At 45.0% G+C, this 24,904-nt stretch overlaps 1 protein-coding gene across 1 annotated transcript in view; it reads left to right on the top strand.

Annotated features, from left to right (window-relative positions):
• Positions 1 to 23,828, top strand: part of TMTC1 (transmembrane O-mannosyltransferase targeting cadherins 1) — a 148,996-nt gene extending 125,168 nt beyond the window's left edge. Inside the window, exons 13-20 of the mRNA XM_065646514.1 lie at positions 6,204 to 6,312; positions 11,262 to 11,364; positions 14,336 to 14,471; positions 15,533 to 15,677; positions 16,065 to 16,202; positions 16,594 to 16,716; positions 17,771 to 17,848; positions 18,599 to 23,828. Coding sequence (XP_065502586.1) covers positions 6,204 to 6,312; positions 11,262 to 11,364; positions 14,336 to 14,471; positions 15,533 to 15,677; positions 16,065 to 16,202; positions 16,594 to 16,716; positions 17,771 to 17,848; positions 18,599 to 18,739 — 973 coding nt within the window. The 3' untranslated portion in view covers positions 18,740 to 23,828. The remainder of the gene's footprint in view (positions 1 to 6,203; positions 6,313 to 11,261; positions 11,365 to 14,335; positions 14,472 to 15,532; positions 15,678 to 16,064; positions 16,203 to 16,593; positions 16,717 to 17,770; positions 17,849 to 18,598) is intronic.
• The last annotated feature ends 1,076 nt before the right edge of the window (positions 23,829 to 24,904 follow it).

The raw sequence follows: 24,904 nt of genomic DNA, 5'->3' as shown, positions 1-24,904 counted from the left end.
ATAAAATATTAATACAAAAGGATGTAAGCCAGAAGCAGCACCAGGACATCCCATGTCAATAACGCTTAAATCTGGCCTGTTGATGGGCTCTTATGACCCAACAGATGCATATAAACTGGATTTGTTGCACTGGCAAAGCACAAAGGAGACATGTGGGAAAATCTCTTAGAACTGCTGTTTGTTTTCTGTGCAATATGTCATGTTTTTCCTAATGTGATAGTTAAGATATTATGTGTTTTGTTGGACTGTATGTGCTCTGCATCCTTCTGTGGTGCCATAAATTGCAGCATGTTAAAAGGGTGAGATGCTTGTGCTAATCTTATTATAATAAAGCACTCAGGTTCCACCTGCCCTTTTCCCAGAGCCATTTGCGCATATTTTCTAGACTTTTTTTTTTAGGCTTCCCAAACAACCTAGTGCGTCTGAACACACCAATAGTATTAATTATAATGGAAACTGGATGGGCTCATCTCCCTATTGAGCTTTAAAAAAGCCTAAATTAGGTAGAGTTCATGGTGGAAGGACTAGCATGTACATAAAGGAGATGCTGTGCAGGCAGATCCTATACGAATATCTCCCCTAAAACACAGCCCAAACCCCTTTGCCAGGATCTTTCCTGGATCATCCATCAATGTAGAAGAGAGATTATCAGCCATGCCGGTGCATGAGGTGACTTGTAGGATGACCAGACGGGAAAGAGGCAGAGATTTCAAGCTCCCCCTTCCTACAACTTCGTCTTTATTTATATTTTCTACCTGGCTCTCCAAATTATCCTTTCATGCATATGTATATAGGGCAACCAGTTTTCTGCAGACACTAAATGCTAGTATAATCTAGGTAATAAATGGAAATCTGCAGAATATTACAGGCAGATATTACTTTCTGGCTGTGCTATGAGACATCATGAAGAGTGTTTTGATTTTTAAACATATGGCGGAGAGAGAGTAGATGGTCAAGCCATAAAAGCATTTTCTGTCCTCTTTGCAGAGGCTTCAGTGCATGGTGCAGATCAGGAAAATCCAAATCAACAACGCTTGACGCACGTTGGGTAACAGCACTTCTTGTACTGAGACACGTAACAAACCCGTCTGGCATGGGGAATTCCCGGTTGAGTTCTGCCAAGTTCTTTATACCCACCCCTGCTCGTAGTGTGGAAATCTGATGGTGGATATTAGATTTCACCTCCTCTGGAGTGCTGAGAAAGGGGAACTCCAAGATTTTGGAAGGATGGGTTTGCTATTCCCGTGTGGGAATCTGCCTCTCATTATTCCCTGTAAATAAGCTCTCTATTTAAGCATCCATTGCTTGTGATTTAAGCTTGAGTAAAAACTGTTTTGAGGACTACATGGCAGAATTTTAAAGGTTTTTTTTCTGCAGAAGTCCTAGATGTAAAAGGATGTTTCCATTTTCTGTTTGCACGTAACGAAGACAGCTATGTGCCAGAAGATGAATGTACTCAGGAAGCATTGCAGGGTAATGGCTGAATAAGCCTCTGGTTTTGTTTACATATCCTAAAATAAAGTTGTATGTCATCATTTTCTTGCCTAATGTAAATATTGGAGAGTAGATAATTAAACAATGCCAGCAGTTTTCTTAGTTAAAATAGACCCAAAAGATGGCCTACCTAGAAGCGAGAAATCTCTTTCTCCACTTTTGTGGTCTGTAATTAGTGAGCAGTAATCAGAGCAGCCTGATGCTACTTTCTTGTGTTTTGTTTTGAAGTTTCCCATTATATCAATATTTAGCTCCTCTATATAGATTCAGTTTTGTTGAGATGCAGCTTGAAAAACTGAGATAAATATCCTTCAGAATACCTCACAGATTTATAGCCTGTGAGATATTCTGTAAAGAGACAAGAAATAAAATATTATGAACATTTGAAGTAAATATTTGTCTCGGCTTTTTGTTGGAGGAAGGATGGGAGACAACTTATTTGCAGTACTGTATCTATCCATATGTGAAGTACTCCCAACATTCAGTACGCTATTTCTTATGAAGAAAAGCCTCAAAACTCTTACATGCTTTGTGAGTATTATGGCTGCATTTTCAAGGGGAAAATGAAATGCCCAGAAACAATACCCACTAAAATATTGAGTTTATTTGAAGGACTGATTCTCTTCTGAATGTAGAATGACACACAAGGTGTTCTGTGCATTTGTTCCCGTGATTTATTTCAAGTTTAGCAAACCTATCTATTCAGAGGAAGGAGGACTGTCTGCCCTCTCCGATACAGGCTTCTGGATATGTGTGTATGTGAATGTGCTGACACAGGCTTGTGTAACTGCCTGAAGATGCTGGAAAACATCAGATAGCTATTACGTGTATTGAGATTTAAGGTCTTTTGGAGACTGAAACATTCTTCCCTTCCATTCAAAGAGGCAAAGTGAGTGATAATGTTCAGCAATACTGCATCTGGCTTTCTGGATGGTTTCTGGTTAGGATATCCTGCATTGCATGAAGTGCTGTTGTTATCTGTCAGTATCACATACATATTGTAGCCTGTTTATTAAAAGAAAAAAAAAAAAAAACAACAAAACCCCACAAAAACAAAACAACAACAACAACCCCCCCCCCCCCCAACAAAGCACAAACAAACAAAAAACCAAACCAGCCAACTGAAACAAAACAAAGCAACAACAAAAAATCTCACCTCTGCCAGTGTCAAATTTGCAGTAGATTAAAAACATAATGTAGGTTGGAACAGACTTCTGAAGATCATTTGGTCAAGCCCGCTGCTCAGAGCAAGTCTAATTGGATCAGATTGCTCTGGGTTGTGTCCAGCTGAATCTTGAACACCTCCAAGGACAGAGATGCCACAATCTCTCCATGCAGCCTGTTCCAGTGTTTGACCACCCTCGTGCTGAAAAATATTTCTCCTTATATCTAATCAGAATTTCTCATGTTCCTACTTGGATCTGTTGCCTCTTACCCTGTCATCGTGCACCTCTGAGAAGAGTTTGGCTCTGGCTTCTCTGTGTCGTCTGACCAGGTAGTTGCAGGCAGCACTGAAGTCACCCCTGAACCTTCCCTTCTCCAGGCTGCACAGGCACAGCTCACTCAGCCTCTCCTCAATGCAATGGGTGCTCTAGCCCTGACCTTCTTTGGTGGCCCTCTGTTGGGCTTCCTCTGGGAAGTCCATGACTTTCTTGCACCGGGGAGCCCAGCTCTGGCAGACATTGCTCCAGATGTCTCACAAGTATCATATAAAGGGGAAGAATCACTTCCCTGGAGCCACTGTTGGCCACCTTTGCCACATAGGGTACGTTGCTGACCCGTGGTCAACTTGTTGTCCACCAGGATGCCAGTTGTTCCCCAACCTGTGTTGATGCACAGGGTTATTGCACTCTGGGCGCAGGACTTGCTTTTGCTTTTGTTGAACTTTCTGAGGTTCCCATCAGACTTGGTTCCTCTGAAAGCAGCCCTGCCTTGCAGTGTATTGCCTGCTCCCCCACTTTGGTATAGATGAATGGCAAAGATGTGCATCTAAATTATCTGGATCCCTTTTAAACCAGAGAATCGAACAGGCTTAGAGGCTTCCTTTCAGAGAGGCAGACTTAGACACTGCAAGCTCCCCTTGGATTGTGGTGTGAAACCAAGATGAGATGTTCAGAACAGTTGTGGAGCCCTTGTTGAGCTCCGTGTTTCTGGCTTTAATGCAGCCAAACTAACTTCACAAAACAAAGCAAATCTTGAAAATTAAAAAGTCCTCTAGAGCCCTAATTCCTAGGTTACTCTTTCTGTTGCAAATGAAATTTGCTCCAGCGCTAACAGCCCACACACAGCCCTGTGCAACACCAGACTTCTGCAGGGTGGTTTTGGCTGATGCTTCTCCAACTGCGGGACACTTGCAAAAATATGGAAGGGATGCTTCTGGTGGAAAGAGCCGTTCTTGCTCTCGGTTCAAGCACGCTGGTTGTAGAGGGAAGGCTGGGAGCTCGAGTGGAAGAGGGAGTCAGGAGAGGGCATTGTAAGGCAACAGAGTTTGGGGAAAAAATGGATTAAGTGATCATAGACTCCATGTGTCAGTTGAATTTGTTCCTCTCTCTGTCGTAGCGAAGGTACACATTACCTAGCTTTTCCTGCTCTAGATCCCCAGTTTACGGTAAATTAGTGTATTGGACTGTTCTTCCAGTGCTCTGCGCTCTCCCAAATTGCGGGAGATTTATATAAGCGACGGCCTCAATCTTGCAACGCGTTGGCCTTGATCCAGGAAAGCACTTCAGCTGGTAATTAATTTTCAACTTGCATACATAAAAGTTAAGTACGCGTTTAAGTGCTTGGCCAGAGCGCTTGGTATCTCGCAGGCCTGGGCCCTCTGAGAAACTACTGGATCTGCTTTTTTTAATGTAATTCAGTCTGTCCTATAAAAAGATGCCACAATCTTTCTCTCTCTACCCCTACTTCCAGGAGACAAACATTGCTCTTGGATCAAAAGAAAAAAAAAAGCCATTTTGAAAAAAAAGTCTAATTAAGAGGGCTGCCCCATCAGAGTGCATGCTTATGGTTAATGGGAGCTTTTACTACTGCTGAGTGGATCACTTAATCCTTTTATTTCTGTAGCTGGCATTTCCTACATTTTTTTTTACCAAACATCAATACCTTTATAAAGCAGTCATCTGGTTTTGATTTATAAAAATGTGTCATGAAACTCCAGCCAAGGGATCCAAAAGTTTTATAAATTGACAAGCTAGCTAGTCTTTAATTAGTGTAGGAGAAAAGTGGTTCTTTATTTGGTTTTGCTTCATTCGTGTAATTTATATGGAACACCACTGGAAGAAGAAAAAGACTAGCACAACTGGTTTTACTTAGCTTAATGCACAGGCAAAATATTCTTCCAGTTACACAACTAGAAAGGGAAAAAATCTGCAAAGCCACATATATTATCAGCTGAAATTTGCACCTTATAAACAAGATCTGGTTACTTGACCATGTCACTCAGATTAAATCTAAGGCCAAACTGGCAAGGTGTTCCCATGTTTTCTGTGTCCCAGAGCCCTTTGTTTCTTTTTGTAAGCACTGCTATTCATATTCTTTGTACACCCAACATAAGGAGAATGTTGTTCCAGCCTAGCTAAGCATCCTTAGATGTTTGTTCAGGAAACCTCCTAGTTTTTCTAAGGAAAGAAATACAGAGTGATACTAGAGAAATTGTAGCTCAAATAAATAAACATTCTTAGATTTTTGTTCAGGAAACCTTTTCCTTTTTCCAAGGCAGTAAATGCAGAACAATGCTGGAAAAAAAAATCTAGCTCATCAGCATAGACATCTCTCAACTACCTTTGTTCATAATCCTTAGGATTTGTAGAACAGACTGCTCTAGCCTGATGATCGACTTGCTAAGGAATTATTTATACATCCTAGGCAGATTTAACTTAGCAATATATGAATTTCAAAGTGTTAATTTAACCAAGTCGTAAGTGGATATATAACAGCACTCATTGTCTAGGAACATGCAAAGACTTTGAGGTGGGGTTTTTTTTGGGAAAATGCAAATGTTTTGCTGTCTACAACCTACCGAAGTGAGAGTAAATGTCCTGTTCCCAGGTGAGTCAGTGCCTCAGTGACATGACTGGGACCAGACCTCCAGAAGCTGACTGCAAACCCGGTATTACCCCAACAGCATCATGCCCATAGGGCACGCAACTTCCCAAGGACATCGCTGGGAGGGTCTTGTGCAGTACTTCATACCTGGGCACACTTTTGCTATCTTGTCCTTCATGTATCTTTAACTCCTGACAGGACGGATGAGGCAGAACGTGATATATTTGCTGTAAAGAGAAGTACTGAGAGGAGATGTACAGTGGGACTGGAGAGGTTTACAAAAACCTAGTGGTTGTGACTCAACAGGCAGAGCACATGGCCTGTACTGATTGCCTTGTAGCCAAAATACGATACTTTTGTTCTTCAGCGTGCAGTGCTGAGGAATGCGCTATTTTGGGGGTGTTTTGTAGCAGACCAAACAGCGGATTCATTAAAGCCAGCGTCCTCCCAGCTCCTGGGAATAACGTATGGAAACAGCAATGGGCTGAGGAGATGCTGGGTACACATACCATGGAGAGGAGGCACGAGTGAATCACTTTTGTTGAAAAGGTCAAACTGAAGACTTCTGCATCTCTTTAAAGCAGTTAAATCAGTGGGATGACCTAAATATGCGCTTGCAGGAACTTTTCTTTCTTTTTTCCCCCTCCTTCCCTGTGCTGCAGGTCCCAAGGGAAGAAGGAGGAAGCCGCGATCTTGCTGCGGGACTCCATTAAGTACGGCCCAGAGTTCGCAGATGCTTATTCAAGCCTGGCCTCGCTGCTGGCCGAACAGGTAACGAGCACGGCCCGAGCTCCTGTGCCTTCTGCAGGGGTGCATGCACTGCTCCAGCATCCGCGACACATCCCACGCATCGCGGGGCTGGGGAGCACCCTCGCCTCACACGCGTGCAGCAGCAGCAAGCGTGGGTCCGTGGCTGTCTGCAGAGAGCTCTCGGGCTGCTTTAGAGATGAGTTTTCCAGGATAGGAGGCGACTCATTCGCAGTGAGTAATTACACCCACATGGCGCGGCTCTGAATTAAATCACTGTTGAAGCTGTGAGTAAATACCCCTCTCTTGCAGCTCCCCGCGTCTGTGGCGAGGTCTTAATCCATCGTGCTTGGAGTGTTGTGACAGCAGAATAGGCGAGCGCTTCCCCCTCATACACACACGCCTATGTAGATAACCTTGAGATTTCGTAATAAATCACTCCAAAGCTAGGAAACGTCAGAAACAAGGTGGCCTCTGCAGCCCGAATTCTGTTCCTTGCATGCACACATCAGGTTATGGCCTTTAATTACTGTGGTAGATGATCACATACACGGGGTGGGAAGGCTCGCCAGCTTCATGTTGCTCTTAATGAGCAGCTGTTCGCTATTTTATTTAACCTCGTTGTTAAATATGTGCCCCCAGGCGTTATTTACTGCACACGGCCCAGGCTGCGCTCTGAAGGCAGGATTACTCATTTCCTCTCGGGCTTGTTCCCCGTGCTCATTACTTGGGGTTCTCTCTACTCTCTGTAGTTAGGTAATTTATTTCTACAAGGTCCCTGTGAGGTGAAATATTGTCTGCACAGAGGAAAAGGGAAATTGAGGCACAAAATTCTTGAGTTCAGAAGAAGAAGCCAGGGATCGTGGGTGCCCATGTCGAGACAACCAAGCCCCGCTTTTCTCTATGCCTGCAGCAGCAGATGAGGGATGCTGTGCTTTGGGCATTGCTCCCATGGACTGTGGCCAAAACCAGTGGCCCTAGTCTGGCGGTACGGGCGTGGGTGATGAGGTCCTTATAACGGCACAGCTCCAGCACGCCTCCGCAAACCTTTTGAAAACGGATTTTTATCTCCCCCAAGTTTCAAATCTAACTGTTCCATAGCACAGAGTGCTAAAGGTTTCTTAAAAGGTTGCCAAATGCAAACACAGACAAAGCAAAGAAGTATCATCTTTCATGATTTTCCATTAATCTGGCTAGCGAAATCTTCTCTCTGAAAGGGAAGTGGATACATTTCAGCAAAACTATAAGCAAAGGTCTTGTTCTGGTTTAGACTTCTGTAATGAGGTAGGCACTCTGCAGAATTCACCTATGATATATATGGGTTACTGGAAGATGTGCAATTTTATTTCAAGTGACTTTCAAACATTTGAATATTATCAGTATCAGCTTCAGGGATCTAGAAATGCAGTGTATGAATTGAAAGAACCACTTTATTGAATGGGCACTGTGCTTTGAATAAGCCTGTCAAGGAAGAGTCTCCTGCAAGTATAGGAAATGAGTCCTCTGCAGAAATACCTGGTTTTAATCTTCATTGAAATTATTAATTAGAACCATTGATTGTAAGGTCAACAGAGCAATAAAGCCATTACAGACTCCCGAGGCCTTCTGCCCAAAGCAAATGCCATTAGTAAGTCCAGCAATAATTTATCTACTTTTACTTACAGGTTGTTCATCCTGTTGTGACTTGAGGAAGCAATAGGGAAAAAAGATAGTTAGTACAATTTCCTCAGAAAATAGCCATTTCCTGGAGGCTTTTAACACCTTCTTATGTCCAGCCACAGCAGACGGCTACCTGGTTGTGCAGCTCCTGCCTTGCACACCCGTCCTAGTGACCGCAGTAAGGGTTGTCCTACAAATAGGTGCTGCTGCCCATGGCTACGGGCTGCAGAATGACACCCTAACGCTGTGCGCTTCCTGGAGGGGTACGGGCAGAAGTTTTCGGCATCTTCAGCCCAAAGGCTGGTGACAGGACCCCATTTTTCAGTATGGGGTTTTCCTCTTTGTCCGAGCAACAGTGTCCAAAATGGATAGAAGTTACAAACCCGTTTTTCTGCCCGCTTCTGGCCCAGAGCCTGTCTCATGGCTGCAGGGGCGTCTGCGATGCCAGGCAGCACGCAGTGGGCTGCACGGACAGCATCGCTGTGGAGCTTTGGGGAAGGGAGCATGAACTGGTTCCCTCTCACTGGGATGTGATAGAAAGGGGCTGCAGCTCCTTTTCTCTCTGTGATAGTTGACTCTGAAGCCAGAGCTGACGTGGAAAAAAAAAAAATCCCCGCGTTGTATAAAACAGTTTGACTTGCTTGTGCCTTTTATTAATGCTTGCCCTTCTTACTGCTCTTGATATCATAACTTGATGTCCTAACTCAGTCGCAATGTGTCATTGTTTTCCATGCTCACTGCAGTGGTGCTAATGTGAGAAATCAGACATTTTTGTTTGATGTTGCCCACTCCTGTAGCACTGCTTCCCCAGGATTTACTCTGATGTATTTGAACAGCATCTTCTTTCCAGCTCTTGCAGTTTCATAAGCCATCTCGTGCTACTTGATGCCTCTGTCCAGGTCCTGGTTCCTGGCTTTAAGTGATTTTGTGTGTGTGTGTAATAATATCAGCCCACACTAAGAAAACGAAACTTTTTAGCCCACTTAGCTGCAGAGGAGAGCCTACTCAGGCATAACCGCACTGAAAGACTGAGCCGTAAAAAAACAGACTTAAAAACCCTGGAGTTCAACTGTGAGATCCTCACATGCATAATTTTTTTAATATCATAAAAATCTCATACATTTTTCAAGCCAATCTCCTCAATTTTGTGAGCTTGATTAATGTTTCATGAAGGTCTGGGAGTGGCATTATTAAGTGTTAATGAGACTCAAGCCTTGATGAACTTACAACATTTCTCCCAAGAAGAGGAGAGGCTGTGAGGGAGAAAGCTCTGGCACAAAAAGCTGAGCCCATCCTTCCCTATTTCTGACTGTGCTTAAAGCGAACACTTTGTTAGAGAAATCATCCCAGACTCTGTGCTGAGCCTGAGGCATGCAGGGTCAGGATATGAGGTGCCAAAAAAGCAATGCAGCCATGATAAAAGTGCTAAAAGTGCTCAATATCAGTGGATGTGAATGTTTTGACAGGGGACACTGCTAATCCAGTTTAACACAGTCCTTCCTTCCTTTAAAGATCAGGTTTATGATCAGTAAATGAAATTAAGAAAGCTGACATAAAGCCACATTTGCACACAAAGCCACATTCCTCGGCTGAAAATTAAAATCGAAGGAAAAGAAACTAATACAGAAATATTTGAAAATATACTTGTTAATGTATTGGTGACACAGATATTTTCTCAAAAAATTTCTCTTCATTTTAGTGAACGCTGACACTTTTCCTGACCCCACAAGATAATGATGTCAAATTCACATAAATATATCCAAAATATAGAAACTTAAGCACTTTTAAAAAGTGTGTTTCTGTGTTTTATCACACACTATCTTTTCTGCTGGCTGACCTTTATCATGTAAATGTGAAGGCACTTAACCATGGCAAACCGTGTGCTTTCATCAAGTCATCCTCTTCCAATGCGATTAATTCCAGCTCTCCGGTCCTGAAATAGGAGGTGAGAAAGAAGTCCACACATTTGAGCAGCTGCAGAGCAAAAGCTGCCATCAGGTACACCCTTTAAATCTAGAGAAAGCCCTGCAGGCTCTGGGATTTGCAGGGTTTAAGCAGAGTCCATAGCTGGGAACGGACCTCCTCTCATTTCACCGTGGATTCAGCTCCCAAGCAGGAGATCAGCCTTAGCGGCTTCAGAATTTCCTCGGCAGAGACCCAGACAGCTGATTTCGCTTCGCAGCATCCCGAGGAGGCCGTGGGGGTTGTTGCCATAGGGTTGCATCGCTCCACAGAAGGGCGAGAGTTGGAAAAAGCATCTTTGGTGCTGGAGGCTTGCCTGGCACCCCTCTGTACCATGCTTGTCTGCTGTGCACAGCCTTTTCCCTAAATACACCCAACAGCAAAGCTCTGAGTTTAGGAGAAGAGGAAGACCATGATAACCCATGCTGGGGAGCACGCAGGCAGTGGGCATGCATTGGCTGGCTGGAGGGACACAGAAACCTTATTAAGTTGCTCTTTGGTCCAAACAAGACACCTTATTTTTGTTTCAGGACCAGGCTGTCCATAGCTCAGGCTAGCAGAGCCCAGCCAGTGGGACACTTTCTGTAGGCAGAATGTTCCTGAAGTAAAGATCTGTATTTTTCAGAAATGCTGGACACCAACAAACCTCCTTGAAATCTGTGCAAAATGTAAGGGCTCAGCACATCTGCAAATCAGCATGGTGGCACGTCCCATCCATTCCAGTGAGCGACATCCAGGCATTTACAATGCCTGGTTTTCATGTGAATCTGTCAGATTTTCCCCACTCTCTCATTGCCCCCATCCTCCTCCAGCTCCCCTCTTCCCTTTGCATGAGCTCCTCATCCTCCAGCCAGCACACACGCCAAGCTTTCATTCCTTGTATTTTCCCCACTGCTTAGGGAACAAACAGCAGAGCTCCAGACCAGAGGGGAAAGTTAGCCAGTGAGATGCTCATTAAACAAATAAATTAAAATTTGTCACCTCCCAGATGGCAGACATTTCTCAACAGAGCCAAGACAACCCCTGTCACTGTGTGTTTCCCAGCTGGGTGTGTTCCCAGCTGCGTCTCGCCGACATTGCACAGGAGCCACCTTTTCCAGCTGTTATTTTTTTTTCATAGGTAGCTCCAATTGCAAACATATGGGGGAAAGCTGTCTGAATTGCTCTGACATACCAGACAGCACCTATATTGCATCCATGCCATGGGGTAAAATTTTGGCCTTGTAGAAGGCAAGGTGGGCTTCTTCCCTGAGCTCCCCGTGCAGCAAGGGAGTTGTCACAAAATGCAAGTACGTGGCAAATGGTACCGACACACTTTCTGCCACCACTAAGAAATCTCCTTCTCTTTTAAGGAACGGCTGAAGGAAGCAGAGGAGGTCTATAAGGCTGGCATAGAAAATTGTCCAGAGAGCTCCGATCTGCATAACAACTTCGGTGTTTTCTTGGTTGATACCGGTAAGCGAGAGGGAGGGGTTTTTCCTCTTTGCCTTATTTGCTTTGATTTGTTTTATTCCGCAGTACACATCTAAAAGGGTGTCAAAAGCTTCCAAAGCAATAGATGCATCTCCACTGTACCTTGGAAATAAATATCCCTGCACTGCTGAGATGGCACAGTGTACTGAAATTTGTAATCAATGCAGGCACCGTGCAGCAGTGGCATCCAACCCGGCTGTTTCCTTCAGTGTTTCTCACCATCTTCGCACAGGCAGTTGTCCTCTTCCGTTTGAGCTGGGCAGCACCCTGACAATACTGCCCTTTCTGCAGGAAAGCGTGGCCACATCAAACCAAATCCCAGGCACACAAGTGGATTGTTATGGTTGGTCTTTGAGGCACTTGCAGCTCTACTTGGTGACAAGGCAGCTCTTTGACTGTAAAGGTTGAGTGCCACCACTATAAAACAAACATGGCTTTTAAACCACAGTCACCTGTGGAAACAAAATGCAAGGTAACTATGGGATGAACTGATTTCTCAGGAGCTCCATTATGACATCCAAAGCCTTTCTTTTCTGGTCTGGTTCCCAGCCAACTTCCCTGGACTCAAGCACTTCTGGCATCCACATAACAACAGCACCAACAAATGCTGCTGTAATTTCCACCTTTTATTGACAGCTTTATAAGCAAGGCCAAGTTTGACAAATGACTAGTGGAAACCAAACTACTGTCTCGCTCCAGTCCCTCCAGAACAGAGCTGAGACTCGGTGGTGAAATGTTGTAGGCTTCAAGTGGCTGCTATCCATTCTGCCCCTTTCATGCTGTGCCCAGTTCTGGTGGTGCTTGGGAAGAAAGGAAAATGGTATCTGTCAGTCTGCAGCTGGCTGTCCTACCTGTGAGCTGATGCTCAGCCCTCGCTTTTCTGTAGTACCAGTGTAAAATAAATACAAAGCCAAAATGAGTATTCGTTATCAAAAAAAGCATCGTGGCATTAGCGACAGAGGTCAAGGTTCCGAATTTGTGCCCTGGCCAACTTCAAGCTTGCAAATAATAAAAATTCCTCAGTAATTTAACTCTGACATTGAACTCATCTTTGCTTCCCAACCCAGATAAACTGCCCTATTCCTGCCAAAAATTGTGTTTTAAACACAGTGCAGTGCCCTTTCTATTTTTTCACTTGTGTGTTCTGCCAAAGTCAAACTAACTTTTCCTGGTTTACTCCTACACTTCCCTACACATAAACAACAGAAAAAAAAAAACAAAAAACACTGACTTTTGATACTTAAGGCATGATGTGTAAATAACCCTCCTGGAGACATGACAAGGCGTGAAGGAAGCGGCTGGTAGTGAGCCCATCACAGGCTGCGCTCTTCCCCGGCGGGTACAGGGAGATGCTGTGAAGCACCATGCCAATTAACTTGCAGGATTTTGTTCTACAAGCCTCAAGCAAGTGTCAGCTCTGGGGAGCCATAACTCTAGACAGCTCTGCAGTGGTCAGGGACACTCAATTTGTCTCCCTGAACGATGCTCGTTTCCGCTGTGTGTGGAGCAGGGGAGGCACTGCCTGACTTAGGGACTGAGGTGCATGCCCAGCTGCTTCCCAGAATGCTCTGTAGATGTGATTTTCAAAAACATCTGGATGTTTTAAAAGAGTCCTACCCTGAAAGATACGTTGTTGGCCTCTTGATGAGCCTTAAGTGCTTCTAAATCTCGCTACAGATATCTCTCCTCTCTTCTGTAAAGGAAACGCAGATAAGTGTCCACATTACTTTTATGTTGCATGGATAGTCTCAGGAAAACCCAAGTAAGATCTGAGAAGCTATGAAAGTAGAATTCCCACAGCAGCAGATTGTGCTCCAACACGCACAGGCTGTTTTCAAGTTCCGCTTTCCAGCTAGAAATTGAATGAAATACATTGGCTTAAAAAATGCCAATGCTCAAAAGCTTTGTTGGTGGACAAAGCTCCATGAGTATCAGTTTTTATCAGGAGATTATCTGGCCTAGAGCGTGCAAACCAGTTGAATGAGCACTAGTGTTAAAATTATGATCTTCACGTTGCTGAAATGCTGGAGCTTTATGCTGTGCCCATGAATTTATTTAGTAGACAGTCAGCAGGCCCAGCCTGAGGAAAGCACTGCAAGATCCTTCTTGAGGAAAGCCATTATTTAGATAAAGACAAATATACTTTTGAGGCTACCGGTCTGGCACCTTTCTTTTTTGCACGGTGTTGTGTTTTGTTGTGGTGCTGGGTGATGTCATGGACTGCGGGGCCTTGCACATTTTCACACAGCGGAGCAGTGCCACCCAATGGCTCCTCTGCAACACAGAGACGGTGCCTACGTGCTCCAAAAGAGGCACTTGGACACCTCTGGTCTGGGATTTAATTGCCCCGAGGTGGGAATGAGCTGGTGACTGGCAGCTACCCCCGGTCCTATGGAGCAAGGCGCAGAGACTGAGCAGGGGCTGCACCACAGAGGTGGAGACAATGGTCTCCGTTTGGAAAGAGCTGAAACTATTTCCAGCTCAGGTGTGGCTGTGAGGAATACTGAGTGGCTTGTTCTCTGTGTCTCCATTGCCCATCTCTCTAGTGGGTCAGGGTGGAAGGATGCTGTCCCAGGAGGTGGGACACATGTCCCAGTCCCCTCCGTCGGGTGGGCTCTGTCCTTAGCACGAGGTTGCATCCCCCCTGCCGCATGATCAGAGGGTGCTTTCGGTCAGGAGTCTTCTTCTGGTGACTGTACGCTTGACTTGCGAAAACCCACCCCTAGAAAATCTGTTTCTCAGGATCGTCTCTGAGTATTGGAGCCTAAATCTTAGTTTTGACAGCAGTTTTCCTTACACTTAATCTCAAAAGGTTGAGGCAGGATTTCTTTCTTAAAATGGTTTCTGTGCATAGACCAATAGAAAGAAAACCCAGAGCATTATTGTGTGCTGAATTTGTGACAGGACTTTTCTGAGCCACCAGTTTAATATTAATCGCTGTTTTCCTCTCCAGGGTCTCCTGAGCGAGCCGTGTCCCACTACAGGCAGGCCATCCGCCTGAGCCCCGCTCACCACGTGGCCATGGTGAACCTGGGCAGGCTTCACCGCTCCCTGGGGCAGAACAAAGAAGCTGAAACTTGGTACAAGCGGTAAGAATTTGGGATGGGAGACAGAGGTTTCCTTCCTCACCCCGTATCACCTGTCTCTGCTGAAGACCCTCTGAGACATGAATCTGTGCATGTTTGGGTTTCCTCTCCTTCCTTCTCCATCCATTTTAAACCAGACTTACCTGTGCTTGTTTGTCTGGTTTTGGGGAGTTTTTGGAGAGGCAGCATGGACTCAGGCAGTGTTGACTTCCCAGAACCGTTCCCAAGCCCCCAGGACGGACACATTGCTGCTTGTGGCTGGGAGATGCTCTAACAAGAAGTCAGAGGTTTCTTGATGGCATGAGCAGGTTGTTAGCATGACTCCCTCCCTGCTCAAAGATGGTCTGTGGGTGCTGCACCACTAACAGCCATAGCTGTGCACAGCCCAGCATCAAATCCTTGGCACCATCAGGAACTCCCGCCCTTGCCAGCAATGCACCAGTAGACAGGCTCTGACTCCCAGTAGGCAGCAGGGTGGACTGGGTTGGGGTTTTTTGCCTCCTTTTTGGCATCCAGATTTGTGCTCACATTCCCCAGGTTCTGCCAATGTCAGCCATCCCCACCCCTGCTTCGTGCTTACATGCACTTTGGAGGTGGCCCTCTCCCCTTCTCAGGTGGCATGTTTGTCCATCCCCGGGACAGAATCACAGAATGTCAGGGATTGGAAGAGACCTCAAAAGATTATCTAGTCCAATCGCCCCGCACTGGAGCAGGAACACCCAGATGAGGTTACACAGGAAGGCATCCAGATGGGTTTTGAATGTCTCCAGAGAAGGAGACTCCACAAACAGCCTGGGCAACATGTTCCAGTGCTCTGTCACCCTTACCATGAAGAAGTTTATTCTCATATTTAAGTGGAACCTCCTGTGTTCCAGTTTGTACCCATTGTCCCTTGTCTTATCATTAGCTGTCACTGGGGACCTTCAAGTTGTGCTCCCCAGGGTGGGATGAGAGTACCATGCAGGGTTCAGAGCTTCACTGCTCCATCTCAGCACAAGCTACACCTTGCTCTTCTGGTTTGAGCCCCACACCACCTGGAAGCACATCTTTTTCCCAAATTCCAGGGCACTGAAGGTATCCCGGAAGGCTGAAGTCCTGTCCCCGCTGGGGGCTCTGTATTACAACACGGGGCGCTATGAAGAAGCGTTGCAGGTTTACAGAGAAGCCGCATCACTGCAGCCTTTGAACAAAGAGATCCGACTGGCACTGGTGAGTGTGGGGCGAGCTCAGCCAGGGCAGGGTCACAAAAGTGGAGGGGGTTGGTTGGTAGAGTGAATGTTGCCCAAGGCTCAGAGTTGGTTCTGCCTCCATGCTGGCCATCCAGCAACCGTCTTTCCCATCCTCGTTTCCTCCTCATTCCTTCTGAACTCAGAGCCTTGTTTCAGACGCTGCCTTTCCAGCTGAAAAGGACTTGGCACAGAGAAAACCTGACCTGCCCCTTACTTGCTGGTCAGTCCTTCTGCTTTTCCTTGAGATGCCTCTTAACACCACTAGCAGGAGAAGCAGGAGCCCAGCACCAGCCACTGGGTGTAGCATCACGTGCTAAAGAGGGCTGAACTTTTTAAGATCATAACTCTTTATAATATGGCTCCATAGGCTCAGGTTTTAGCAATGATGGGGCGGATGAAAGAAGCCGAAAAGATGACCAACCATATACTCAACGAGGATGCGGAGTGTTTGGAGTGCTACCGCCTTCTGTCAGCCATCTACAGCAAGCAGGAGCACTATGCCAAGGTACTGTGGCTACACTTGTCCCAAGGGCTCACACACAGAGCTCAGGTTGCATTTTAGACTCCACCTCTCCAGAGACACATCGTGTGCATTAGCACACACCCAGTGGATTTATTTTTTTCACTAAACCCTGTTTATCTAGGTACTGGGACTGAAGATAAGCAGTGTGGTTTTCTTATGACTTATGGTTTTCTTATGCTCCTGCTGCTGTCAGCCCCACTGCCCATTAGCCACAGGCATCTAAAAAACTCATTTCCACAGGTTTTAATGGTGTGGGACAAAAAAGGGAAGGAGGAAGAAGACTCTTATACTGGGAGGCTCTAGTGGTGAGGGGAACATGAGAATTGGAAAGGCACAGAATACAGTAACACGATGTCCTCCTGCTTTTTCACAGGCACTTGAAGCTATAGAAAAAGCTTTTCAGCTAAAACCAAAGGATCCGAAAGTCATATCAGAGCTCTTTTTCACTAAAGGAAACCAGCTAAGAGAACAGAATCTCCTTGACAAGGCTTTTGAGGTATGACTGCTCTAAGCCCTATGGATAGTTTATAGATTAAAAGACAGAGTTAGCTCATTGCATCTAATACTCCCTGGTGCATGCACCCTGGCTGTTGGCCTTGGGAGCTCAAGAGTTCACCAGTGGTACAGCTAAAGCTATGGGGCAGCTAACTTTGCCAGACTTAGTTGCAACTTTTTTCCACGTCCCTGTGTGGAAATAGAGCTCCCGGCTCTGAGAGGTTTAGTACAGATTTGTGGTGGGATTATGACTTTCTCATTGACCAGATCCTCTTGCTGGTGATGGCCAACTTCAGGTGGCTCATCTGGAAGCTTGGGAACCTGTGAGAGCCCACCATGTTGTTATATCTCAGCTCAGTACCTAGTAGCTGAGAGACTGGCTTATCCTGTGGAGCAGGACGCTTGATAGCTCTAAAATTATCTTAGTGTTAAATAACAGCACAGAATATTATTGGGACAGTTCTGAATATTCTCAATATTCCTGGAGATATCTAATCCTGATTTGAATCCTTTCCTGTTGTGACGCCATAAAAACAGTGCTGCTTGTCAGAGTCCAGGAGGCCCTTGTTGCTTCTTGTCCCATGCACAGTGGCAGAAGCAGTGAGGAGGGACAGCACTGCCCTCAGGTCCTTGTGAAACCTCCACGCAGGTGGCTGTACCGTAGTTTGCTGCCAGCTCCACGTGAAAGCCTTGCAGATAAGAAGCATCACAGCCCACACGTGGCTTGTGGGTTGACAAGGAAATGAGCCTGATGTGCAGGAGACCCCAGTGGTGCAGGGTGGCAGGGAGAGGGTCACAGGGCTTAGTGTGGCTCCTCGTGCAGTTCTGTGGGCAGGGAAAAGCTGCAAGATGAGCTCAGCGGTAAAGAAGTGTATTATGTTGCCTCTGCTGTAAAGAAACTGAAATTCAGCTTATGCATTTTATATGAGAAGAATTTGAAATTATATTTTAAATGGATTCAGAAGGAGAGGAAACTTTGTTTCTCTTTCTTCTCCAGAACTGGTTTTGTTTGAAGAGTCAGACTTTTAACCTAAAAATGTTTCATATTTTTGTAGAGCTATAAACAGGCTGTGGAGCTCAACCCAGACCAAGCGCAGGCTTGGATGAATATGGGAGGCATTGAGCACATCAAGGTATGACAATTTTGCTTTTCCTTCAGCTGTCAAGTGCAGACACTACGACTCAGGACAGAAAGATAAATTTGTTTTAGATTGCCAAGAGCTGCATGTTTGTTAACAGTGAGTGTCCCCGACATATTTTTATCCAAAAAGGAGGAAGGTCTGTCCACTCCAACTAGAATTTTCCAACTGGGTTGCTTGGGAATATGTATCCTGTAACGTAAACCTCATATTTTAAGAGGGTAGGCTTTAAGGAACAGCCTGCCCATCTCTAAAGTTTTCATGCTTCAACTGTTGACCTTCCTTAGAAAAATGTCACCCTGAGTTGACTTTTAAGATTCCTCTCTACACAATTAATTTAATAAAGATGTGTAATGCAGAATTCTGGCATGAAATTATGGAAATAGACATCCTGCCCTGTGGTTGCTTATCTTTTTTTGAATACTTTAGCATATCATTATGATTTGAGTCTTAAGGAGTCACATTGTGTGATATCCTCAAGCTATCCTGCCATCAAATAAAATTAACTCTTCTGGTACAACATAACAGGAAAATGTAAATCTGCTTCTTGCCATGTGTGTTTTATCAAATTTAGGCTAACAGCACTCGGTTATCCTTTTCGTAATGAAGAAGTATTCTTGCTACCTAGCAATATCAAGTTTTATGAACTTTGTTTTCTTTGTATTACGGTCTTCACCATTCTCAAGGAGTGGACTTTCTATGTCAGGGAATGTGAATGAGATCTGTCACTCACTTTCTTTGTAGGGGAGCTACGTCACTGCCCGTGGCTACTATGAGAAAGCCTTACAGCTGGTTCCAAACAGCAAGTTGCTGAAGGAGAATCTGGCCAAACTGGATCGCTTGGAGAAACGGTTTCAGGAAGTCCAGGAGAAAGACCAGACATAGCATTCAGTCACCAGTGGAAAGAAACTCATACCCATTGGAGAAGAGTATGGTGGAAGCCTATTGCTCAAAGTGACGCCGAAGGAACTTTGATAGGACTCAGAATTATGGAAGGCAAATTTTGAATGCATGCTTGTGTTTGACCCAAGTTACAGGAGACACTTGGCTCCTGTAGGACATGCTGGAGAATGGATGAAAACCTTCCTTCAATCAAGATCTGTGTTCAGGCTGAACCCATTTTAATCACACCGGGAGTGTGGGTGGGACATGTACCTTCAATATTTGGTTATCACTGGGAAAACCATGGAGACAAAGCAGTCATCCATTGCAGCAGGGGTGAAGTAGCACCTCCTATTACTCAACATGGGCTCACCTTGTCCACGTAAAGTACCACCGATGGGCGTTGTTGCAAGTGCTGCCAGGTCCTTCTGAGCCAGGAAAGATGGTCATAATGGTCACATAAAAGGGCTTCAAGGGGTTAAAGCTGAGGAAATGGTGGCCACTTTTACAGCTCTAAATGTGACTTGAAAATTATTCTAAAGAAAGGGAAAATGGTGTTGGAATATCACCCTAGAAGGATGATTCTACAAGTAGGATAAATGATCCTTTGAGGGAAAACCTCACCTGAATGTTTTACTCATAACGTAGTCATTTTGTAGTAATTCAGGTTCATGATGTCAGTATTGTCAAATATCACGTGGCTTTACCCTTTGCCCTTGTCCTCCAGGCCAAATAATTATTACTCTGAAAAACATGGAAGTATCCAAAGGCAATGGGAAGCTCTAGAAGTACTTGTTCTCCTGTCCAGTTCCCAGTAAAAAATCAACCAACCAACCAACCAACTGACCTGATCAAGATAGGAGGTAAAATAAGGCCACAGAGAGATTAGGAGAGATTTCCTAGCCTGGAAAGGTACTAAGGAGGCTTTTTTATGGGTGTGCAGGGACAAAGCCTATTTATCATGGTGATAACACTGACAAAACACTTTGTCAAAATGTTCTCACCCCCTCCCCCAAAAGATACAGAAAATGACCTATAGCTGATCAGTCATAAATCTATATTTTTAAATACCGAAGTGGGAAAACAAATTCTCTTCAGAATTGAGGCTTTTATTTTTGAGCTTTATTTATTTAACTTATAATAATCAAATAATTAATATATTTTCTCTGTTTTATACGAATTGGGCGGTATCCTTCACAGCCGGCCACATGGCTGAGCGTTGTGACTTGTATTGTCTGAAGTTAGAAAAATGCAGGACCACCGAGATGTGCTTGAATAAGTCCCCTTGATGATGTTTCTAAAGCAAATGGCTGCAGAGCGCAGTGGACCATACTGTCGCTGTAAGAACAGCACTTCTACTGTGTCCACCAGGGTTTGTACCGGTTCACAGAGAGTGCTAGTGGGATCGTGCTTGGTCCCACTGCCTTTGGGTTGGGACATCAGGGTAGGTCATCAGTTTGTTCCTCTTGCAACAGGGAGCTGCTGTAAAAGTTGTTATATACGAGCTTGATTGTGGCCAGTCCCAGCACAACAGCAGCCCAGGGTTTGGCATTATTAGTAAAGGACAGTTCTGGTTAGGTAGGCAATGCCCTGATACGCATCTGTGAGGAAAAGCCCGAGTGACAGTGACCCACGTGGCATCCGAGTTTAGCTGGTGCTGGCCATGGCACCTCAGCAAGCTCAGCGTGATGGGACAGCCATGCGCTGCTGGCTCCATAGGCTTCATTTAAATGGCTCGGTGTCTGCCTGCTACTGGTGGTCAAATTACTGACAAATTATCAACATGATTCCAACTGCATTTGGAGCTCAGAGAGAGTGCAGACTGGTGCAGAGATCTGCCCTGCCAGGGCTTGTAGACCATGGCTGTGCACCCAGCAAGACGAGGCTGGACTGGAGAGGTTCTGGTCCCCGCTGACCAAGCAAGCTGGCCAGTGCCTACAGCTGGGCAGAGGTGGGAGGCAGAGACCATCTACGGTAGAAGTAGTGACACACATTTAGGGGTTCCCTCCCTTCGAATGAGCTTCCCAAGGGAGCAGCTGGGACCGAAACAACCAAGTCTCATGCTGGTGCATTTTCCCTTCTCCTCCCACCAGCCCAAGCACAGCCTAGTTTGCTTTCGGGGGCCAAGGCCAGTATTGAGGTCCTAGAGCTGGGTCAGCAACCCTTGTCTTTTCACATGACTTTTATGGCCATGGACTTGCTGACCTGACATTTCTGCAGGTCCCCAGTGCGGGCACACCGCTGGCTGCCTTGCATGGAATAGCTTTGCACAGCCCTGGCACTGCTGGTGTGGCCAGGGGAGATGGGGTCACACCAGCAGAGTCCCATGGGATAGAGAACCCAAAGCTTTGGGGCAGCTTCACCAAAGCCCCATGTGCCCGGGCTGCCTGCCTGGGGTACCGCTATGTGGCGGTGAGTATTGGGGCTGGCAGAGGGGTGTTTGGTGCAGCCCCTGACAGAGGTGCTGTGCAAAAACCCCCGTGGAGGAGGCATCTGCAGAGTGCTCCGACAGCCAGCCGAAGTGTGGGAGATAGGGCTGGAGGGAGACACGACTCATTTAAAAACATGTATCAGCTATAAACTTTGCCTCATAAAGATATATTAAATAAATACTATATATTCTACAAGCCCCACAGCAGTGTGGCTTTAAATTGTGGCCAATGAAACATATTTTTTCAAATATAGAAGAAGTTGTATTTTTTATAGCAATGCTTTGTGAGGGGAAGACTTAGTTCTGTGTTTTTAACTTTGGCTTAAGTCTTAGTTTGTCTTTCCTGAGAGACCTGGTAAAAATGATTGTCTCGTTCTTGTCCTAGAACTTGATCCAAGCCATCTTGACCTCCTAAAACCGATGCACGTGTGAAAGTATGCTATAGCTTTGGGTACCCCCCTCCCAGATCCTGGAGAAGGATTACCATTTTTGCAACACTGTCTTACTTGCAGAATAATGTAGAAAGATGAGACCAACCTCCCTGCGGTGGTTTGGTTGGAAGGCTTGGTATATGTGCATCTGCTCGCCTCAGTTAGACAGGTAACATATCCATGGAGTTTAATCCCAGTTGAACTGGATTACGTTTATATGCCAAAAGGCCAACTCCACATTTTGGAGCTGGGTTTATGGTAGTTATGGAGAGAGAGGGGCTTGGTAGTGAACCCCGCTTTCCCGAACCGGCACTTTATACCCCATCTATGCAGGATGACGGTCTGCAAACTGGCAGCATATTTGGAGAATGATTCAGACCGTGAGCTACCAAAGCAGTTAAACCCTTGTGAACTTTTGAGCTGACTCTGTGTCTCGTTGGTGTCCGTGCTGAAACGCTGTGTTTTTTCAGGACATTAATCTTGTGAAAGGTTTATTGCAGGCAAAGAAGAAGAATGGAGTATGACATGAAATGGGTTGCCTCCACCAAAATGGAATGCTGTTGTGGAAGATAAATCAAGCGACGTACCTTGTGATAAACTGGATATTATCTTAATTAATCATAGGAAATGTCCTCTTCCTCTAGCATTGCACTGCTTCTAAAATAGTGAGTTACAAATACATCGTTTTCTGACGACTCCAGTGCTCAGCATGGTTAGGAGAGATTATAAATTAATAAATGGCTGAAGCTCTACCTGGTGGGGGAGAGTTCACTCTCTGCAAGCTGCATTGCCTAAACCTCAGCACTCACCGATACAAAAGTGGAGAATTAATGGAAAGCTGGTTAGACAGGACTATCCCTGTATGCACTGTGCATTTTAATTCTAAATGAAAAACATAATAACTGTGTTGCTTTTTCCTTTCCCATGAAGAATATTTTCAGTGGATGGATTTTGTTTTATTTTATTGCTTATTTAAAGTCTAACATTCTTTGCTTCCATTCCTTTTCCATCGTCTGGGATAAATGATGCAGTGGGGGACATTTTCTCTCTCTCTTAGACTCCTTGGACTAGATTTTCCTACAAATGTGCAGGCAACTTGTTTTGGCCAGACGGTAAGTGAATGCAGCAGTGCAAATGGCCTTCATTCCAGAGATCTCGGCAAGGAGGGGGGTGTGTGCATGCATGCACATGGCTGGAAGAAGTCTAAGTCAAACATATGAAAAATAAAGAGCCTAAGTTGCAGGGGAGGCTGGACACTCCTAAAATTATCTAAAAACTATGAAAGCTTCTCACCAGTTATAGGAACCAGGCCAGATATGGTGCACAATATTTGATGAGAGAAGAGAATTGTCATTCTAATTTTAATAATTAGGCAATTTAGAATATAGTTGTATGATCTTTTGCTCCACTTGTCCTCCAGCTCGGTGAAATGGTATATGCTTAACTCTCCTCAATCTGCGTGTGATTAAGTTGACCAAGTGCTCAATTTCTACCTTTAACATATGCAATTATGCACAATCTTTGGAAAAAATTAGCTCTTAGAGGCTTTTTTTCCCCAATCTTCAGTCTCTTGCAGCAGTTTCAAAATGCACCATTTTGCTTTCATGTACATTTAAACCTAGCAGCAAAAAAGAAAAAAAAAAAAAAAGACAAAAAAAAAAGGCGCTTGGCATTCACTAGTGCACTAGTGTTTCAATGTGGCAAAGTTGCTTCAGGTAATCTTTATAACTTTGTGCAAAAGTTCATTGCCATGTTTGTACTGACTTGCTGAAAATTTTTTGTTCTGGAAAATACACCCAGTGGTATCCTCTGTAAAAGTTATGGCTTCTACAACTGTATTAATGTAGAAATCTCTGCCTGAAGTGGATGTCACGCTGCGTGTTCCTCTCATGTGGGAGTTGTTTGCATTGCCTGTTGTTCATATGGTTCTTATTTCTGTACTTATTTTTTTAACCAGTTGTGCATATCTTTAAGAACAAAACCAAACCACAACACCAAAAAACAAGAACAACAACAACAAGAAAGCAGCCTTTGGATTAGAAATCTTGTGAAAATAAATTCAGACTTAGCAGCAACTGGATGTTTGTCGGTGGTACAGGAATTTGCAAAGTCTTTGCTTTTTTCACTGTGGGATTTATGGCTAGATTTCACATAAAGGAATTATGCTCGAAGTCTTTGCAAAAGAAAATGTATGTAAATGTCTATTTTATATAAAAAGTAAGAAAAGTAAGTGCCATATCTGGTTTTGTTCTCTTGGTTGTGGGGTCAGTCTCTTCCTTAGGACCAACCATGAACAAGTTCTTCTGGAGGTGGAAGGGCCAAAGTTTCTTATTCCACTTGCATTACATTTTACTGCCCAAGGAGTCCCAGTTATTGGTCACGTGGGATCAACTATGCAGCACGTGTATTTGAGTCTGGCCATATAAAAATATTTGAGCAGGCATTTTTTGGAGCCCGAGCATGAGAAAGAAAGGACAAGGGCTGGTGCTTATATGGTCTTGATGATTGGACATGTTATACTGACATAAGCTTTTCATGTCAGGCTTTATACATCTGTTGGGCATGTCAAGTCTACAGAGCGTGAAGAGAAAAACAGAACAGAAATTAAACTCATTTTCTTCTAATTCCCTTCCTCCTGGCAGGCATTCCCAGATGTTTCTGTGTGCTCCCAGGGCTTGGGTTCACTTGGGGCGTCATGATGGTGATAAACACCTCCACTGAAAACGGACCTGAAAGAGAATCAAAAGCCCTGAACACAAGCCATAGTGTTTCCTACCATCTTGGTGTGTGCAAAGGCATCTGTAGCATGAAGGGGAATTGCACTCGCAATTTGAAGTCAGCCTATACACTCTGAACTTCTCTGGATCCCAACAGCACAGGGTTTCTTTATGGAGCTTGCTACCCAACACCCCCTTGCCCAGATCCTCATTTGTACCAATGGAGAAATAAGACATACAGCGAGGTTATAGCCTGGATCCTACCCTGTGGAGCAGTGTGCAAGTTTTGCCCTTTCAGCAGAACAAAGAATACAGCGTGCTGGGCTTGCCTCCCACCATTGCCTGCAGAGGTAGTTGGCCTTTGGCGTTGTTATGACAGGAGAGGGGCCTTCCCACTGCCAGCTGGCCAACAGGGCAGGCAGTGCCCACGGGGACAGGCTGGGCAGTGCTTGGCTCCTCCAGACCCAGCAGCCCCCAGGTAAGGTGGAGATGTCTGCTCTGCTGTGGGTGACACCAGGGCCCCATGTTCCTGGAAGCAGTGCAGGACTCAGGAGGGGTCTGTAGCTCCTGCTCCTAAAGAAAAGGCAGT

The sequence above is a fragment of the Caloenas nicobarica genome, chromosome 1 (assembly GCF_036013445.1).
Source record: "Caloenas nicobarica isolate bCalNic1 chromosome 1, bCalNic1.hap1, whole genome shotgun sequence".
NCBI lineage: Eukaryota > Metazoa > Chordata > Aves > Columbiformes > Columbidae > Caloenas > Caloenas nicobarica.
The sequence above is the reverse complement of the archived record's forward strand: the minus strand, read 5'-3'. Positions and strand labels throughout refer to the sequence as shown.